Consider the following 21,310-nt stretch of genomic DNA (forward strand, 5'->3'; position numbering starts at 1 on the left):
AAGCCCACAGTAAACGACGAGCCGCTTATCCGAAGAGCGAGGTCGACATATTGTATAAAAGTCCATTGAGGGGTGTTGTCAGGCATGAGGTACTCTAACATGTCCTCAAGCCCATAGCGGAACATGTCCTTTAAGACCTCATCGTTGAGGTCCACCCCATGGCAGAGCTCACAAAACTCCTCCACATAGTTCTCAATCGGGCGGTCACCTTGGCTGAGACGGAAGAGACGGATTACTGGGTCCATGGTTTGCATCGCTGCTGGATCTTGATGTGGCGAAGTTTTCTGTTACGATCTGCTCCGAGACTCGAAGGTAAAGATCCAAATGCAGCTTTATTTAGGGGTAATCCAAAGAACAAGCAATAGGTCATACACTGGAAGGCAGTCCAAACAAACAAACAAAACAGGCAGGGACCAGAGGCAAGAGAGTAATCCAGGGACCAGAGGCAAGAGAGTAATCCAGGGAACAAGGCAAGATATCCAAAAACCAAGCGACACAAAACCAGGGAAAAACGCTCAGAAGTGCAGTGCAACAACATACAAAACTTCGCAGTGAGTGAAGGGGTGAACCAGGCTTATATGGGGTGTTTGATCATGAGGTGCAGGTGTGTAATGCAGTGCAGGTGTATGGAGTAATCAGTCCAGGTAGATGCAGGATGGGAAATGTAGTCTGAGAGTGAATATGATAGTTTGGTGTGGAGTGCCCTCTGGTGGCTTTCAAAGGCACTCCAGCTGGTGACCGTTACATAACTACAAATAAAGTCAGTATGTGAGGCTAAATAGATGTGTTTTAGTCTGAATTAGGTAAGATGTGTGCTTCCATTTCAGTTTCAGCAATCCCTTCACTCGATTGGGATGTTCTCTTTTGTTCTGGGCGGCAGATGCAGTAACTGTAACATCGGGCATATTTTGTAGTATTAAACACATATTTATACTGACTTCATCAGGCTCCGAAAATTCTTCACAAAGAACACAAAGAATGCCCCTCTCAGCTGCCATAGTTGCAACTCTTGCGCCATCAGAACAGTGTGTTCAACGCATCACCGTTTCTGTTTAAAAAACGTTGTGCAACGTTTTGTCGGGGCTGAACGCAGCCCATGTGTTTCTCTGTTGCTCGACTGGTAAAGCATGACAAATAGCAACACAAAATGTATAGTTTACATTCAGTTGCTTTGCGTAAATATGGTATCCACAATTACTCACAATTTTTTCTCTACCTACCTCTCTATTTCTGCTTCCATCTCTTCAGTCATTGTGGCCAAGCCGACAACTCCTCCCATAGTCCTGCTGCCTCCTGAGAGTGACTCACTAGAGGTGGCCCAGACGCAGGTCTCACGTGAGTTCCATGACAACTTGTCAGTTAACAGGCTTGTTTGAGATGCGCCTTGCCTCGCTTGAAATGTATGTGAGAGTAGGCGGCTGCAGGGGAGTGAAAAAAGTGCAGGCAAGTCGGACAGATCTCTCTTCTCGTAGTGGATCAGACACCTGTGAGATCAAAGGCGGATATCGCAGGATTCACGGGATTCACGCTCGTGCACGGTGTTGATAATAAACTGGATGTAATTTAAGTTCTGTTGATTTTATATGAATATATGACAACAATCAAATAACCCTTATCGAGATCACACTGTCAGAGAGTTTGGGAATACTCACACATTTATACACATAAAAACATGAGATCAGAGATTTTAAAATCAAACAGTTTAAAAGAGAACAATACATCACGGTTGTTTAAACCAGTGAGTATTAAGCTGTGTCGTCAGCAAGTCATTTCCCATCATGCTTCTGATCAGCGCAGTTGGTGGAGAGCCAACTGCGCTTGACTGCAGAATCCGAAGGGTTTTTTGACATACGTCAGCATGACATCAGAGCAAGGCGGACCGCACTAACCAGTGATCGGTTCTGCGCAGATTTTGCTCATCTCAAACAAGCCTATAGACACAATATTGGTTCATGCAAAGTTTGTTTTGGTAATAGGGGTCATGAACTGAGAAATAAAATTTTCCTTGAGGGTTTGACATATAAGAGGTCAAAACTTCCTTGTTAGTCCAAAATCAGCTTTTATTGTTACCAGGCCCAGCGAACGACTCATCGTGGACTGTGGCTCTTTATGACGTAATAGAGTATTGAAAGACCGCCTCTTAGACCGATCACTTAGAACCCACTGGCGTTAGTGAGATGAGGAAGAGAGAAGAGCACAGGGTCACTCACTGGAATAAAAATAACATTACCTTCCAAAGGATCCTAATGCTAGGATTGTGGTTATTAATTTTTCAATAATGTGAATGTCTCAATTGAACATAATTTATTCGTATTTGGTACATTTCACTGGATTCTTTGGTAAATCAGTCCGCATACTCTGCGCAGACTTGGGGAATCAGAATGCCAAATCCTGACTGATGAGAGGAGGAGCTGGGGATGGAGGAGGGTAATTAACTCCTGAGAAACGCAATAGCTGCTGAAAATACTGATGAAGGACCTTATACTGTATATGTATACAGTGATAGGCGTTGTATTCCTATAGGTAGACGCGAAATGAGCGTAATGTGTCAGGTGTAATGGTTCACACTGATATAAATTGTACCTTTCTATGATTGTTGCTTGCCTGACGAAGACCCTTTAGGTCGAAACGTTCTTGGGATCCTTGGGAGCAGAAGTGGCAGTGTGCCGATTCTTGTTTATTTTGAGTACGATCTAAATATAATGCCATATATCTAATTGTAATGCTATAATTATCACTTTTCACGAGTAGTTAACTTTGAGAGCTGTAATAGTAAAAACGTGCTAAAAGTTTTTGATAGAGTTCCACATGTAATACTATTTTAATACTATAGGTATGTTTGACATTGGCTGCGGCTGGACGTAACCGATCGGCGAGAGTAGCCACGTGCAGGCGGGAGAAGCTGCAAACGGAGACGTGAAGTCGGACACTTTCTGGTTCCCGTAGTGACCACTCACGTGGTGTTTGCATACTTTACCACAGCTGACAGCTGAAGTGAAATAAATGCAATATTTGCCAAATAATACACAGATGTTTCAGAGACATTTTCATTCAATACTTTATGTACTGCTTCATACAGCATCTGTTTGAACAAGAATAAAGTTCAACATAAGCTACTATCAATGAAGTGGAGTCTACGTTTTTTAATCAGTTTTAATTTGATAAACATGACACAATATACCATCGCAACTACATGAAAGAGTGTTTACTGTTATACAAAACTGATTTGTGAGCTTTAGAGGAACTAAAGGTGTTCGAATAAACACAAAACACGTGATTGTTGTCATGCGGTGAATCCGGCCAATCGTGGAACAGCTGTGTCGTCATCAGAACTCGTGCAGCCGCTCTTGAGAAGCTGTGCTGGCTGAGTTCTCTGGCTATTCTCGAATCGTCTCGCGGTACTTTGATGGCACACGTCACAGTCACGCGGCATCGGCGCTGTATCAGGTCGGACAAAATTTCTAACCGGCATGCACTGCTTCAAGTCAGCCACCGATCGGTCTGCGCAGAGCTGCATGAAGTCGAACAAGCCTAATAACATATTTCATATGCAAAGCTATTAGCCAATCATAGCAGTGGGCGTTTACACTGAAGTCTCTCAGTAGACACGCCCCTTCAAACAGAGCGTTCAAATCAGAGGGCTAAAATCAGGCTAGGAAAAATGCCTTTCATTTCAAAATGATGACAATTTTTGCAGTAAAAATCATACTAACATTATAAGTGCACCCGAGGAAACATTATGAAACAATAAAACAATGCAGTTCATGACCCCTTTAATGGGAAAAGTGTTTTTTTTTTCCTCCCATGATTATGGGTGTGTTTTGTGTTTGGGTATCACAGCAATGGATGAATGCAAGCTGAACAGGAATATATGTGGTCATGGAGAGTGTGTGAACACACAGAATGGTTTCATGTGCCACTGTTACCCTGGATACCGACAACATGCACAGAGAAAGAGTTGTGTTGGTAAGTACATACATGTAAATACACACATACTGTACAACCAATGAAATCACAGATGATGTACTCTGAATTCAATGCCTGCATTTGTAGTGCATAAAAATATAACACTCTACCGTTCAAAAGTTTAGAGTTGGTAAGATTTGTTAATGATTTTGAAAGATGTATTTGCGTATTACTAATTTCATTTTATTTGCGTATTTGCGGAGACCCCGGGGCCAGCTGTGTGCCAGTGCGTCCGTGCTGAGTGTTCCCTCGGTCAGGGAGTAAAACAGCTGGCAGTGGGAGGTCTCTGAGGAGGCAAACAGGCACCTGTTCCAAGGGCACTCCTGCCCGCAGGAACGAGGGGTCTGACATCGGGCTGAAGGTCTGGCGGCACGCTGGTGTGATTGTCACCCGGTGAGTGCCGTAATGCCATGCCCATCTCGGGACTCGGCCGTGAAGCCAGCGCTGAAGTGGTCTCATATGGAGCAGTCTGAGTGGTGTTAATGCTGCTGCCGCTGCCATATGCCCCAGGAGCCTCTGAAAGTATTTCAGTGGGACTGCTGTCCTGCCTTTGAACGTATTCAGGCAGTTCAGCATCGACCGAGCGCGTTCCTCGTGATTGTCACCCGGTGAGTGCCGTAATGCCATGCCCATCTCGGGACTCGGCCGTGAAGCCAGCGCTGAAGTGGTCTCATATGGAGCAGTCTGAGTGGTGTTAATGCTGCTGCCGCTGCCATATGCCCCAGGAGCCTCTGAAAGTATTTCAGTGGGACTGCTGTCCTGCCTTTGAATGTATTCAGGCAGTTCAGCATCGACCGAGCGCGTTCCTCTGTGAGGCGCGCTCTCTGTGCGACCGAATCCAACTCCATACCAAGCACGAGCACGAGATCCCTGTGTTCGCATAACTGATCTCGAGAGTGTGCTAGTATGAGCCAGTCGTCGAGATAGTTGAGAATGCGAATGTCCTGTTCTCTCATTTTCTCTCACTTTCGTGAAGACGCGGGGAGACAGGGACAGTCCGAAGGGCAGGACCTTGTACTGATATGCTCGACCCTCAAACGCAAAGCGCAGAAATGGCCTGTGCCGATGGAGCATTGAGACATGAAAGTACGCGTCCTTCAGGTCGATCACTGCAAACCAATCTCGAGGACGGATCCATTCGAAAATGCGTCTCTGTGTGAGCATTTTGAATGGTGGCTTGTGGAGACTCCGCTTCAAAACTCGCAGGTCCAAGATCGGTCGTAACCCACCGCCTATCTTGGGTACAATGAAGTAGGGACTGTAGTGCCCTGACCTCATATTGGCTGAAGGGACCGGCTCTATCGTGTCCTTCGCCAGTAGGACTGCGATCTCCGCTCTCAAGACATGGGCATCGGCTGCTCTCACTGTAGTGGAGTGGATGGAACTGAATCGCATAGCCGAGCCTGATGGTCCGAATGAGCCAGCCAGATTGCCTGGGGAGCACTATACAGGCTCACAGAGACCGTACAAGCGGGACCATAGGGACCGTAGGCTTACCCGCAGTGGGGCAGCGAGGTGGAACCCAGGGACATGGCTCGGGAGGCTCTCTCTGGGAGGCGGCCCGTACTGGGGTCTGAGTGTGCTGTGCAAAACTTACCTGGTTCCACGGGGCAGGAGGCGCAGGAGGAGGCTTGGTTGCATTCTCGAACTGCACGCTACTGCCCGCTGGAGATAGAGGATTCTCTCCCCCCACTGCTCTCCGGGCCCTCTTCGGACTCAGAAATGGAAGAAACTACTCTTTTATTGAAAATTTGGGTACCGCTGGTTTTGGAACAAAAAGGCAAGGCAAGTTTATTTTTTTGAATAAACAAAAAACAAAAGGAAACACAGGATTTACCACCCAGCCCTTTTCCGGGGGAGGGAGTGGTGCAGTCACCATCTCCCGAAGAGCAGTCCCATCCATCTCCGGGTCGCCCGTCCTAGGGCCACTTACCCCTGGCTTTTCCGCCCCTCTTGGCGGGGGCCTGGATGGGTCGGGCGGCCTGCCTGCGACTGGTTCCTCGGCTGCTGCGGCGCGGGAGTGAGGGCAGATACAGGAGGATGCCCCCGGCGATGAGCAGACTGAGGGGCCGCAGGTGATGGGGTGGAGGCAGCAGCTGACCGCCGCAGCAGGATTTGCTTAATCGCCTCAGTCTGCTTTTGTACAGCCAAGAACTGCTGGGCGAAGTTCTCTACCACGTCGCCGAAGAGGCCGGTCCGGGACACGGGGGAGTTAAGGAACCTGACTTTGTCGGTCTCCCTCATGTCAGCCAGACACAGCCAGAGATGCCGTTCCTGGACCACCATAGTGGACATCGCACAACCCACCGACCGCAAGTTCCTGAACAACTTGGGGATCATGACCACCCTCGTGCCAAGGCACTGTAGGACCTGCAACAACGCCATAGCGTGTTTGGCAGAGGCGGCTTCCCCACAGGCCTTGTAAGCCTTGCCGGTTAACTCCGACGATTACTTACAGACCCGGGAAGGGAGACACTGCTCTCCGCGCCAAGTTGATTTAGGGCACAGCTGCACTGCAACGGCCTGCTCCACTGGAGGGATGCGCGTGTACCCCTTAGCCACTCCGCCATCAAGGGTGGTGAGGGAGAAGGAGCCTCCAGGATGGTTTCTGGCAGTGAAAGGTGCCGTCCACGCCCCAGTGAGCTTCTCATGCACTTCCGGGAAGAAAGGCACCAGGGAGGGTTGCTGAGAACCAGCGCGCACCACCTCAAGAAACCAATCATCCAGCCTCAAGGGCTCGGGACACGGTGGAGGGTTCCACACGAGCCCGATCCTGTTGGCGGCCTGGGAAAGCATGCCATCATCTCTGGGTCTGACTCGGGCACCGCTGCCTCATGTACACACCTCATGGATGGTCCAGCATGTTCCGTCGGTGGCTCTACTGGTTGCGGAGCGTGGGAGGGATGAGGGTTCCTAAGGGGTTGGTTCCCTGAAGGAGGCGCACTCACCGTAATCCTCAGGTCCTGCACCACTGCCTTAAGTAACTCTCTGTGGAGGGTTAGATCACGGCAGAGGCGCAGGGACTCCGCCCCTTTGCAGGAATGAGAGTCTCGACCGTAGCTCTGAGATGGTCATCTTCCCACAATGGGTACATGACTCATCCACGAACGCTGCCTCAGTGTGTTCAATGCCCGCTCGTGACCATCCCGCGATCTCAGATAACGACCGCATCCAGAAACACACAGGTAGAGTGACATTCCGTGTAAGCTCTTTTAGGGGACTGCTCTCTTGGTGCTGAAGCACGCAGGGGAATGGTTGCAGCAGACACGGACAGGAATGTGCACCTGTCGTGCACTGTCTCTCTCACTGGTGATCTTACCAGCCGTAAGAACGGCCTTTCAGCACTCTCACGGCGCACCTTACCAGCTGTGAAAACAAGCCCTTTTGTTTTGCTCAGTTTTTTAACAGGCAACAAAAGAGAGAGAGAGAGAGAGAGAGAGAGAGAGCGCGAAAAATCTACCCCACTGCCGTGCTGTATGGCCCACACCAGCCACGAGAGATCCTCTTGAGAACTCGTTCACACTCTGTAGATATCAGTATCGAAGTGCTCGGCTCTTAAGCAAAAAGCTGAGGTGCAATCGCACCTTCTACTCATTATATACCCGCACTGCGTGGCTGAACAGCTTATGCAAATGATTGCACGCCAATGTGCATTAGCTCATTTAGTTTCACTCAAAGTAGATTGGCCACTCTGGTGAGATTCATATTCGTCGGTCTCGACATGGCGTCGTCTGCCAGACTGAAGAGGAACTCATTATTATCAATGTCTAAAACAGTTGTGCTGCTTAATATTTTTGTGGAAACCGTGAAACATTTTTACAAGATTGTTTGATGAATAGAAAGTTCAAAAGAAATTGAAATCTTTTGAATGGTTGTGTGGAATACATCAAATATTTTATCAGTATTACATAAAAAATATATATTTAAAAATGATAAACTTTGTACAATGGTCTCACTCTCTCTGTAGATGAAAATGAATGTGACTCGAAGCCATGTGGTAGAGGCACCTGCATTAACTCCGTGGGTTCCTACAGATGCAACTGTCAGCATGGCTATGAACTTGTGATGCATAATGGGAAACGCAAATGTATTGGTGAGTGACCAGCATAGTGGACAGCTTCTATACATGACCAAATCAATACAGATGGTGGCCAACACGTGTTTGCATGTATCTTTTCAGATATAAATGAGTGCTCTGAGCCTGATATCTGTGGCGTTGGAGGGTATTGCACTAATTTGCTAGGTTCCTATAAGTGTGGGTGTATGCAAGGCTTCCGGAGCAAATCCCGCAGACAGCCTCTTTGTGAAGGTGAGGACACCAACCTTTACTGTGCATAGACACAAATCACATGTTAATAGTAGACACCTGTAAACAGTTTATGTTCATCCAATATGGTTTACTCTGTTTTTTATTAAATGGCTGTGAATGTTTGTAACTTATTTTCTATACTGTTGCTGTCTCTCTAATGCAGACATTAATGAATGTTCAGACCCGAGTATCTGTCCTAATGAACAGTGTGAGAATACTGTTGGATCCTATGAATGTATACCCTGCCAACCTGGATACCAAGCACAGGGAGGAGTGTGTTACGGTCAGAATACATACACACATAAACACACATGCAACCATGCATGAACAGTTTAGCTCACATGCATTCACAGAAACATATGGCTAAGGACATTCCAACTAACATCAGCTCCTCACACAGGCTCCAGGCATTTCACGAATATCCAAAACAACTCTCTTTGCACTACCCTGTGTGTGTCCTCAATAGAACAAAAAATTATTTTATTGAACAGTTTGTTTTATTGAATTCGGAATAAACATCATGTAAAATGTGTTACTTTCAGCATTTTTGTGCATGTCATTTAATGTCATTAACTTCTAGTATTATTTTTATCAGAATGGTTTCTGCTATTAGCCACACTCCTCTCTAGATATTGGCCATTGAAAAACTATGTACACTAAAAAGATTTTTTTTTAGTCCGCAAGGACACATTAAATTTATTAAAAGTGACATTAAAGATATGTTACAAAAGATTTCTATTTCAAATAAATGCTTTCTATTCATCAAATAATCCTGAAAAATATCCCACAAAATATTAAGCAGCAAAAATGTTTTCAACATTTAGAATTATAATAAATGTTTTTTGAGCATCAAATCAGCATATTAGAATGATTTCTGAAGGATCATGTGACACTGATGACTGGAGTAATGATGCTGAAAATTCAGCTTTGCCATAACAGGAATAAATTACGATTTTAAATATTTTCAAATAGAAAATATTTGAAATTGTAATAATATTACCACTATATTACAGTTTTTTACTGTATTTTTGAGCAAATAAATGCTGCCTGGGTAAGCACAATCTTACATTTGAACAGCAGTGCAAGTCAATAGACATGTTTATCTACCTGAAGCAAGTAGGAAAGGTGATAATGTGGGGTGTTTTTGACAAATAAATTTGACAATAGCGTAATCTTACAAGAGATGTCTGTCTTTCTCTCTATCAGATGTCGATGAGTGTCAGAAGCGTGGTGTGTGTCTGAACGGCCGTTGTGAGAACTTGGCAGGATCATATCGATGTCTGTGTAATGAGGGCTTCCTGCCTGAGGCTGACAGCAAAGGCTGCAGAGGTCAGTGGCACACAGCCAACAAAACTAAACAGTGTGCTGTTAAATGGAAACTTAATCTGGCCATTCTAAGGGCCAGTTCACACAGAAAGCGTTTTTGCTGTTAAAAACGCGAGACGCAGTTCAGTGGAACAAAAAAAGCGCAATGTCTATAAACACATTTTTTAAAAGTTGAACTTATTTTAACTTGAGCGCCACGTTTTGCCGTGTCATGTGCGAGACACTGCGAAAGTCCACCTAGCGTGTGTTTACATCCATGGAATGGAAAAACAATGGAAAAGTAGTGTAGTGGAATGGAAAGACGCTTTCTGTGTGAATGGCCCCTAAATGATTTTAAATTAGATTTTATTACTTCCTGCACAAGTTAATTCTAAAGAGAATAAATATACTGTGCAAAACTTTTTAGTTAATACATAAAGAGAGATTTAAGCATGTGTGTATGTGTAATTGGAGGTTATTCGTCTGTTTGTCTCTCCACAGACATCAATGAGTGTCAGGATAACCGTCTGTGTGCTAATGGTCACTGCATTAACACTGAGGGATCATTCCGCTGCCAGTGTTACTCTGGTTACCAGCCTACACAAGAGGGAAGCCACTGCGAAGGTCAGCTCGTAATGACTAATCCAACCAACACCTCAAGACACAAACTCAATACTGCACATAACAATGCAATATCTGTACACTTAAACAGAAAAGTACAGATTGTATTAAGAGTGAAATACACTACATGACTTTTGCCCTGATTTTTTCCCCGTTTGCACTCCGGACGATTTGACGGTAGTCTGCAGATTTTGGGCAAAGTTTACAGATTTCATTTTGTGATTCTATCCAGTCAGAAGATTTGAAACAGGTTGGATATTTTGAGCTGACTGTAGAACACACATTGTTTTTTCTGTTCAGAACGACTGATAATGTGCGATCCACGGTCGTTTAGTGAATGATGTTTAGTGCATTCTCTGAAACAAATTACAAAGTTGGCAATTGTATCAGATTTGTTAAAATCTGTTCAGATTTTAAAAGTCGTGTAATTTATTCCAGCTTTTAGCGTGACTGACACATAGTACTGACCAACTGTTAAAGCTGCAGTCTGTAACTTTTGGTGCTCTAGTGGTTAATAAACAGATCTTCATGCATCTTCTGGAAGAACATTGTAGCCGTAGCTACTTCTCTCTGTTTATGTCTATGACGAGTCACGCAGGCACTGTATTATAGCTTATAATAATTATACCCAATTTCACAGACCAGGCTTAAGCCTAGTCCCAGACTAAAATGCATTATTGAGCTGTTTTAAACTGAAAGCAACTTGATATATATCTTATAATATCTTATCTATATCTTAAAATATGTCAGTGGCATTGTTTTGTCTCAAGATGCTCACCAGTAATGTTTTTTTCAAAGCACTTTATAAAAGCTATAAATGCCTTAATTGTACTAAGCCCTAATACTGGCTTAATCTAAGCCCTGTCTCTGAAACCAGGCCTATGTGGTCTAACATGTTCAATAAAGCTAACAGTCTCCTAATCTAAAAAGTTTGGGTGGGTAAGATTTTTTTAGGTTTTTGAAATTATTACAATTTAAAATAACTGTTTTCTATTTTAATATATTTAAAAAATATATAATTTATTCCTGTGAATTTTCAGCATCATTGCTCCAGTCTTCAGAAGTGCTTGGGCAAAGTTATGTTTAAAAGTAATGCATTACAAAACTGTGTTACTTAATTACTTTTTACAAAGAAATGCATTACATTACTTTTGTGTTACTTTCTCACTTGGGCTTGGCTTGCTTGTTTGTTTTTAATAACAAAAATAAAAATAAATCTTCAGAAATAAAAAAAATGAAACAAATATGATGTTTAGATAAAAGTCATTTTTGTTTATTTTATGGTTCAATTGGATCATCGAAGGTCAGCAGCAAAGACAATGGTTAATAAAGTGATATTAAATACATAAAGTATGTATGTGTCATTTAACATTGCATAATCTTCTGAGTTCGCATTTCACTGTTTTTCTATTTTTATTCCAAAAACGTGAGATGAGTAAATGCATGCTCACATTTAGTCTAGAACTACATGTTTACCCAGCGCACACAACGCCTCTGCACTTACGATTTCTTTCAACATCGGGACAAGAGACTTGTCAGTCAATAAATGGCAAAACAAACTAACTTGCGTCCGAAGTAACTCGGATGGTTTAGTGTATAAATATTTTTTGTGGAAACCGTGATACTTTTTTTAAAAATTCTTTTGTAACATTATAAATGTCTGTACTGTCATTTTTAATCAATGTAATGCAGCTTTGCTAAATAATCAAATTAATTTTGTTAAAAAAAATTGACTGATCTTTTGAATGATAGTGTGCATCTTTTGTAAACCTAATATAGCTGAAACAATTCACTAATGCGCACGATATGTGAATCAGTAATATTGTTTTTGATCTGTTTAGATATTAATGAGTGTGAGCGAGCCTCCAATTGTCAACGAGGACGTTGTATCAACTCGATGGGCTCTTACCGTTGTGAGTGCCAGAAAGGATACATGCTTGTCAGTGGCCGAAGGTGCCAGGGTATGGGATTTCACACATTTTACATTTCCCAATTCTCCATCCTGGGCCCAGCCTTGGTCTCCTTGTTCACCCTTTCACTCTTTCTCTCTCAGACATAGATGAGTGCGCTGTGGAAAGGAGTCTGTGTCAGCCTCACGGTGTATGTGAAAACAGACAGGGTGGATATGTGTGTGTGTGCAACGATGGTTTCATACTGTCTGAAGACAAACACAGCTGTGAGGGTAAGAGTTGGTCTAGTTAATAAGTGTGTTTGGTAATCACATGAAATTTCTTTTGTCTTTTTTAACATTTGTTTTTCCCCCACATAGAGGTTGAGATGTATCTGGATGATAAGAAGGAGTGCTACCTAAATCTGGATGACACCGTGTTCTGTGACAGTGTCCTGGCAACCAACGTTACTAAGCAGGAGTGCTGCTGCTCTATCGGTGTGGGATGGGGTGATCACTGTGAGATCTACCCCTGTCCCGTCTACCACTCAGGTGAGATTACAGACAAATACAAGGATTTATTGATGGATAAAAGAGGTATTGGTCCATCAATGGGTGTATAGGTGTTTATTTGATGTTGTCTGTTGTTTTCAGCGGAGTATCACTCTCTATGTCCAGTTGGCAGAGGATTTTACCATGAGGAAGGAAAGACAGATTATGGATTAGCCGTGCACAGAGGTATATGCACACACATGTGTGTATTCACGCACACAAACACACACTCCCTCAAATAATTACTGAATTTATCTCTTTCTCGCTCTCTTCGTAGATATTGATGAGTGTGTATTGTTCTCTAATGAGATCTGTAAGGAAGGACGCTGTATGAACACACAGCCTGGCTTTGAATGCTACTGCCAACAGGGATTTTACTATGACAGCAATCTACTGGAATGTATCGGTAAAATCACAAACACAAATACACGCACTTGACTGTCCAAATACACACTTGCATGGGTTAAGTAGATTTTTTTAAATGAAATTAATACTTTTATTCAGCAAAGATTGACAGTATTCAATTATTAAATAATAATAATTGTAAATCTTTTTCTACTTATTTTTTCAAGCATTGTAATATATATATATATATATATATATATATATATATACAGTGAGGAAAATAAGTATTTAAACACCCTGCTATTTTGCAAGTTCTCCCACTTGGAAATCATGGAGGGGTCTGAAATTGTCATCGTAGGTGCATGTCCACTGTGAGAGACATAATCTAAAAAAAAAAAAATCCAGAAATCACAATATATGATTTTTTAACTATTTATTTGTATGATACAGCTGCAAATAAGTATTTGAACACCTGTCTATCAGCTAGAATTCTGACCTGTTAGTCTGCCTTTAAAATGTCCACCTCCACTCCATTTATTATCCTAAATTAGATGCACCTGTTTGAGGTCGTTAGCTGCATAAAGACACCTGTCCACCCCATACAATCAGTAAGAATCCAACTACTAACATGGCCAAGACCAAAGAGCTGTCCAAAGACACTAGAGACAAAATTGTACACCTCCACAAGGCTGGAAAGGGCTACGGGGAAATTGCCAAGCAGCTTGGTGAAAAAAGGTCCACTGTTGGAGCAATCATTAGAAAATGGAAGAAGCTAAACATGACTGTCAATCTCCCTCGGACTGGGGCTCCATGCAAGATCTCACCTCGTGGGGTCTCAATGATCCTAAGAAAGGTGAGAAATCAGCCCAGAACTACACGGGAGGAGCTGGTCAATGACCCGAAAAGAGCTGGGACCACCGTTTCCAAGGTTACTGTTGGTAATACACTAAGACGTCATGGTTTGAAATCATGCATGGCACGGAAGGTTCCCCTGCTTAAACCAGCACATGTCAAGGCCCGTCTTAAGTTTGCCAATGACCATTTGGATGATCCAGAGGAGTCATGGGAGAAAGTCATGTGGTCAGATGAGACCAAAATAGAACTTTTTGGTCATAATTCCACTAAACGTGTTTGGAGGAAGAAGAATGATGAGTACCATCCCAAGAACACCATCCCTGCTGTGAAGCATGGGGGTGGTAGCATCATGCTTTGGGGGTGTTTTTCTGCACATGGGACAGGGCGACTGCACTGTATTAAGGAGAGGATGACCGGGGCCATGTATTGCAAGATTTTGGGGAACAACCTCCTTCCCTCAGTTAAGAGCATTGAAGATGGGTCGAGGCTGGGTCTTCCAACATGACAATGACCCGAAGCACACAGCCAGGATAACCAAGGAGTGGCTCTGTAAGAAGCATATCAAGGTTCTGGCGTGGCCTAGCCAGTCTCCAGACCTAAACCCAATAGAGAATCTTTGGAGGGAGCTCAAACTCCGTGTTTCTCAGCGACAGCCCAGAAACCTGACTGATCTAGAGAAGATCTGTGTGGAGGAGTGGGCCAAAATCCCTCCTGCAGTGTGTGCAAACCTGGTGAAAAACTACAGGAAACGTTTGACCTCTGTAATTGCAAACAAAGGCTACTGTACCAAATATTAACATTGATTTTCTCAGGTGTTCGAATACTTATTTGCAGCTGTATCATACAAATAAATAGTTAAAAAATCATACATTGTGATTTCTGGATTTTTTTTTTTAGATTATGTCTCTCACAGTGGACATGCACCTACGATGACAATTTCAGACCCCTCCATGATTTCTAAGTGGGAGAACTTGCAAAATAGCAGGGTGTTCAAATACTTATTTTCCTCACTGTATATATATATATATACATACATATATATATATATATATATATATATATATATATATATATATATATATATATACAGTGGTTCAAATAGTAGTTGTTATATTAGATGGTTTTATAAAACAAAAAAACAAGAGTAAAAGTCATTTTCATAAAACTAGTGTGAAAGCCAAGTTTTCCTTTGCCGCAGTACCACCCGCTAGTGGTAGAAAGAAGGATTTTTTGTCTGCCACTAGAGAGCAGTGGAATGGCACAGCACTTCTAACTCACAAAAACATCAATAAACCTTAAATCTCTCATACTTGTTGAACTCAAACTCACTATAAAATTCCCTAACAATATCTGTTTCTCTCTTTACCTCTGTAGATGTGGATGAATGTCATGATGAGTCCCTGTGTACCAATGGTCATTGTGTGAACACTCGAGGCTCATTCTACTGCACCTGCAACCCACCCTGGGTCCCTGATGCTGTCAACAAGAAGTGTGTCTTTCCCACAGTTACAGGTAAGTGTTTCTTATTGAGTGTCACACATAGTAGTAAAGCTACCTCGTCAAAAAGCTTTTGCCCCGTGTGAGGCTCGAACTCACGACCTTCAGATTATGAGACTGACGCGCTGCCTACTGCGCCAACGAGGCTGTGGCCCACACTAGCACAGGAGGCTTTATATAGTGTCATCATAAAGAAAAATAATTTGCTTGCTTATACTAAACTAGATTTTGACTCATTTACTTTTTTTCACCTTGGAAACATTCTTCTCAAGTGGCTAAAAACGTTTCGGTTACACTTTATTTTAGGGTGTCATTATTACAGTGTAATTATATATTTAAGTACTGAGTAATAATAATTAACAACATGTACTTACTATAGGGTTAGGGTAGGATTAGGATTTGGTTGAGGGTTAGTTGCATGTAATAATGCATAATTTACTGTTAATACTATGGTAAGTACATGTAACATATAACAAGGACACTGTACAATAAAGTGTTACCAAAGTTTCAAAAGCAGTTTGTCATATATATTAATTTACAAATTATTGATTTAATATATTTTATACATATTATATTTAATATTAAATATGATACATGATATTAAATAGAATAATTATACACTATAATTTAAAAGTTTACATTAAAAAATGTATCACGTTTTTTTAAAAGAAGCAGCACAATTGTTTTCAACAATGATAATAATGAGAAATCTTTTTTTGAACCTCAAATCAGCATTTTAGAATGATTTCTGAAGGATCATGTGACATTGAAGACTAGAGTAATGACGCTGAAAATTCAGCTTTACCACCACAGGAATAAAATACATTTTAAAATATATTTTAAAATATAAAAAATATTTATTTTAAATGGTATTAATATTAATAATAGTTCACAATTTTACAGTTTTACTGTATTTTTAATCAAACAAATGCAGCCTTAGTGTGAGCATGAGACTTCTTTCAAAAACAGAAAAAACATCTTACTGACCCCAAACATTTGAACCGTCGTGTATTCTTGCTTTAATTTGAAATTAAATACAAATGTAATATAAATGTTAATGATTATTTAACTATAGTATTTTAATAATTGTAGACTCAAGTATTTGTCTGGTGGCGAGTGCTTACATTACGTTATGATGTAATCTTTTACTGGTCATATTTCACTTCTTTTTTTTTTACTGTAGGTGTGGATGAATGTCAGGACCCTGCTAATTGCAAAAATGGCCACTGTGTAAACACCCAAGATTCCTATTATTGCATCTGCCCTCCTCCCTGGATTCTAGCCACCGACCGCAACAGCTGTGTCACACCTGAGGAACATACGGGTGAGAATAGATTCACGAGATCATCACCGTCATAATAACAGATGCCATGACTTTTTACAATGTATCATTCAAAAGGTAAAGCATATTTTTTAATGTGGCCGAGAATTTGACTGTTCTCCCTGGAAGAGTAAAGATGAAATAACTCCAAGCTTTTATTGAAGTTCTCACCCAAGACTGTGTGCTTCTGATATCTCTCTCCTTGTCTTCATCCCTCCTTCTTTTTTCTCTCTATCTGTCCTTCTCTCTGTATATCTCTTTAGTAACGGGTGTGTCTGTGGTGCACCTTTCAGATGTGAATGAGTGTGAGGATCCCTCCCACTGTAGGAACGGGAGATGTGTCAACACTCCCGGCTCCTTCCACTGCATTTGCGAGCAGCCACTCACCTTCAGTGCAGCCCTCAAGCAATGCGTCTATGATGGTGGGTATCACAAGTAACCAGCATGCAGACTTGTGATGGGTGGAAAAAGTTCTTGTTACTTGTTTAGCCTTCATGTGGCTTGGCAGTCCAGAAGCTTTTGCTCTGAGCGTCGGTTGACCACATGACTGCTGAGCATTAAAGATGTTTTAGCTGTGTTAGCTTTGAGTTGGCTTTGTTTCCACCTACTTTTCCATTTCTTTCTCCTTCTGTGAACCCTGTGTATTTTGTTTATATTTTGATGTCCTCCATCATCTCCTCATCTCTGTCGTTCTCAGACCGCACCGCAGCGCATAAGGACATATGTTTCCAGGAGGTCGATGAGGATCTTATGTGCACGATGCCGCGGAATGAGCTTACGGTGACGTACTCTGAGTGCTGCTGTCACTACGGTCGAGGCTGGGGCCCAGAGTGCCGGACCTGTCCTAATAGAAATTCAGGTATTGCAAAGAAGTCTCTTATGCTCACCAAGGCTGATTTTATTTGATCAAAAATACAGTAAAAACAGTCATATTGTGAAACGTTATTGCAATTTAAAATAACTCTTTTCTATTTGAATATATTTTAAAATATAAATGGCAAAGCTGAATTTTCAGCATCATTACTCCAGTCGTCAGTGTCACATGATCCTTCAGAAATCATTCTGATTTGCTGATTTGAGGTTCAAGAAACATTTCTCACTATTATCATTGTTAAAAACAGTTGTGCTCCTCAATGTTTTTGTGGAAACTGCTCAAAAAAATTCTTCAAGATTATTTGATGAATAGATTGTTTTAAAATGGATCATTTGAAATAGAAATCCTTTGTTAGATTAAGAAAGCTTTACAGTCACTTTTGATCCATTTTTATGCATCCTTGCTAAATAAAGGTATTCATGTCTTACCTAACTGACCCCAAAGTTTTGAATGGTAGTGTAAATATCATTAAAACATTTTGCAATGTTGAATTTTCTGTTTTATATTTACATGTATCCGTGTGTAAATTAAAAAATATATGTATTTACACTACCATCCAAAAGTTTGGGGTCAGTTAGATCAATTAAAATTGATCAAAAGTGACTGTAAAGCTTTCTTAATCTAACAAAGGATTGACTCTCTGTGGTCATTAAAATCCCATGGCACTTCTCATTCTGGCCACATTCCCTCCATTGGCCTTTATCAATCATGGCCTCCTAATAATAACCTCCATGTTTTCAATTGGCTCTATCACTCTCTCTCCTCTCCACCTATAGCTAGTGTGTGGTGAGCGCACTGGCGCCGTTGTTCTGTGGCTGCCGTCGCATCGTCCAAGTGGATGCTGCACACTGGTGGTGGTCGAGGAGAGACCCCTGATATGACTGTATAAAGCGCTTTGGGTGTACAGTAGTACATAGTAAAGCACTATATAAATGCCTCGTTCATTTATTCATTCATTCCACATTTGTGTTTGGTAAAGCAAGTAGAGAAGGCTGAAATTATTATGTGCTAAGGTTGAATTTAGACTTTGGTGCAAAGAAAAAAATGTAGACAATGGTAGAACACAAAAATGCAGTTGCATTGTACATTTGAGCACATTTTTGATTGAATACAATAACATATAAAAACATGTTATGAATGTTATATTCAAGATAAAAAAAAATAGCAAAAGTAATGTTCCTTTACTTAGTTTTGGTGTGTGTGCGCAGTGCTTTTTAACAGGTTATGTGAGATGCATTTGGAGACTGAGTCTGATGGAGAGGGGGACTTCCTGGCAGCTTTCTCTTACAACCCAGGTGACCTTGACAGTGTAATTCACCTTGAGCTAAACAGATTGACTCAAAACCGCCAGTGTTTCATGATCTGTTCTGTCACTCTCATGTGTTCAGAGGGAGACAGTTCAGAAGAAGACTCAGACGAGTGTAGCTGTGCTAATGGACGGTGTGTGCGGTCCTATCTGGGTATGATGTGTGAGTGCAATACTGGATTTGTACTGGACCACTCGCGAACACGCTGCACAGGCGAGTATTAATGCAGATAGTTCCCTGAAACAGAGGTCATGCTCCTGAAATCGACATATTTAATCACTTGTAAATGTATGGACAGACATAATTTAAGGCTCCATCTCTCTCTCTTCCTCTAGATATTGATGAGTGCGCGGGCCGAGGGACAAGGTCGAGCCCCTGCAAGAATGCACGCTGTATCAACACCCTTGGTTCATTCAGATGTCACTGTAAACAGGGATTTGTTGCACGCCAACCTAACGTGTGTATACGCGCTAGGGCTCAACAGTTCCGCAGCCCACACACTTTCTCTCATGTACATACATAAATTTGATATGCCACCACTAATACACGTCATCAAATGTAGTATAACTGCAGAACATTATGAACATTTACCCACATGTGTCACGTCCTCATGTCCTGTTTATCATTTTTTTATTTTGGAAATTAATCATTAACTTCTTAAATATTAATATGTTATGTTGCTTTTATTGTATACTTTTATTCATATCCCTCCTAATCTGTTTGCACCCATTTGAAAATGTGTTTGTTGTTGTGTTGGATGAGGGATTGTCATTGGATGAAATGTCTTTTAACTTAAGTGGGCTCTTTGTATTATCTTGCAGCTCAGCACGTTATGGCTAACTTTATTATAGCTCACCATTTTGTTAAATATTGTGCTTTTTCTGTTTCTCTTCATTTTTTTTTTTTTACGATTAACTTTGTAAGAATTAAAGTGATTATTTTTTTCTTATTGCTTTCCGCCCTCTTTCAAACAGTTTGACATCAACGATCATTTGATTTTTGTGATATTTCTTTGTTTGTATTAATGTCTGTTTTTGTTCACCATTGATAGTGTTTAGTTCTATTCATTTGTGTTGTACATTGTGTTCTTTATTTGATAATGCAGCCATGGTCATCTTTCTTTGGCTGCACTGAGCATATTACCGTGTTTATATGAAGTTCATTGACAGATGGCAATGATGGTTTTGGTTTTCTAAACCATTTAATTTGTGCAAAAAAAAAAAAAAAATGTTCTACTGAAGCGAAATGAAAAAAGTATGTTTTCAGTTTCTTAAATACTTTTTGCTTTCTTTATGAGACACAACTGTGAGAAGTTATTTTTCACACACACACACACACACACAAAAAACATACTTAACTACAGAACCGCAATACTATAGCAGTAAGAAAAGATGACATCTACCAAAGAAATGAAGATTAATTATCAATAATAAAAAAATAAGTCAAACCCTCAATGCTGAGTGCTAGCTGACTGATTCTCTATCTTTAATTGTTTTATTTCATTAATTACAGTTGGGATCCAGCAAGGTGCTTTGGTGAATTTCTAAACAATAAGGCTGAGAAAATGGGAGATAATTGTTGCACTATGAAAACACACAGAGAGGGAAGCCTTGCTTGTCAGCTTGGTTATTTTCCATAGATATTATCCCTAAGTGAACACAGAATATTAGTCCCACTCTTAATCATACCAACCACTTGATTTCAAAAGCTGGTCTAATTTTCCTTTGAGTAATGACAGCTGCTTTGAAAATGGCATGATCTGCTCAGACAAAGGGGGAAAAGTCAAGTACCAGTGTACCTGACAGACTCTGAGGAAGGCTGTAGGCCGAAATCCATCAGTGTGCAGTGTTTTAGCTATTTAATGTATCTTGTGATTAGCCATGATGTGAATAAAGGCTTTTTAACTTTTTTTGGACCAGAAGAAGTGCCTTGTATTCTTTTCTAAAGTATATGTTTGAAACCCAACCAAAGGGTTCTGGGATTACTTCCCAAGGTCCTTTCAGCAAATAGCATTCCAAGACGCTTTCTGATGTAGCAGCAATAGTAATAGAGTTGCTACAGCACATAGTGCTACTACTATTAACAAAATGGTCGGCTCTTAGATTTGTTAAATGATGTGCCTGGTTTGCAGGCTGTCAATAACAACCTGTGTGTACACAGAGATAAAGAATAGCTTTTCATAACAACGTGCCAAGCTGAAATCTAAAATGTATTTGTGTGACTTGTTTTAAAATTACATTCAAAGCACCTGTTAAAAGCACGTCTGAGGCTAGTTTAAAATTTTCTTCACATTTTAAAATTAATTCTTCAGCGAGTCAAATGTTAGTATAATCATACTAATAATTTCTAGTGTTCTTCCTCCGCCTAGTGGCAAAAAACAAAAACAATCTATTTTATTTCTGTCACTAGGGGGCAGTAGACTGTGGTCGATCTTTCATAAACCTGAAACTTTTCACTTTTATAAAGAACT

At 41.2% G+C, this 21,310-nt stretch overlaps 1 protein-coding gene across 2 annotated transcripts in view; it reads left to right on the forward strand.

The window, feature by feature from the left end:
• Positions 1-20,749, forward strand: part of ltbp3 (latent transforming growth factor beta binding protein 3) — a 55,447-nt gene extending 34,698 nt beyond the window's left edge. Inside the window, exons 12-30 of one of the 2 annotated variants that reach the window (XM_084113195.1) lie at positions 1,249-1,335; positions 3,841-3,966; positions 7,934-8,059; positions 8,147-8,275; positions 8,439-8,558; positions 9,482-9,604; positions 10,082-10,204; positions 12,043-12,162; positions 12,255-12,383; positions 12,471-12,641; positions 12,744-12,827; positions 12,919-13,047; positions 15,216-15,353; positions 16,522-16,662; positions 16,923-17,081; positions 17,357-17,518; positions 18,742-18,828; positions 18,922-19,053; positions 19,176-20,749. In XM_084113195.1, coding sequence (XP_083969321.1) covers positions 1,249-1,335; positions 3,841-3,966; positions 7,934-8,059; positions 8,147-8,275; positions 8,439-8,558; positions 9,482-9,604; positions 10,082-10,204; positions 12,043-12,162; positions 12,255-12,383; positions 12,471-12,641; positions 12,744-12,827; positions 12,919-13,047; positions 15,216-15,353; positions 16,522-16,662; positions 16,923-17,081; positions 17,357-17,518; positions 18,742-18,828; positions 18,922-19,053; positions 19,176-19,363 — 2,474 coding nt within the window. In that variant the 3' untranslated portion in view covers positions 19,364-20,749. The remainder of the gene's footprint in view (positions 1-1,248; positions 1,336-3,840; positions 3,967-7,933; positions 8,060-8,146; positions 8,276-8,438; positions 8,559-9,481; positions 9,605-10,081; positions 10,205-12,042; positions 12,163-12,254; positions 12,384-12,470; positions 12,642-12,743; positions 12,828-12,918; positions 13,048-15,215; positions 15,354-16,521; positions 16,663-16,922; positions 17,082-17,356; positions 17,519-18,741; positions 18,829-18,921; positions 19,054-19,175) is intronic. The other variant, XM_084113196.1, reaches the window with a different exon arrangement.
• The last annotated feature ends 561 nt before the right edge of the window (positions 20,750-21,310 follow it).

Source organism: Abramis brama (genome assembly GCF_963993115.1).
Source record: "Abramis brama genome assembly, chromosome: 5".
NCBI lineage: Eukaryota > Metazoa > Chordata > Actinopteri > Cypriniformes > Leuciscidae > Abramis > Abramis brama.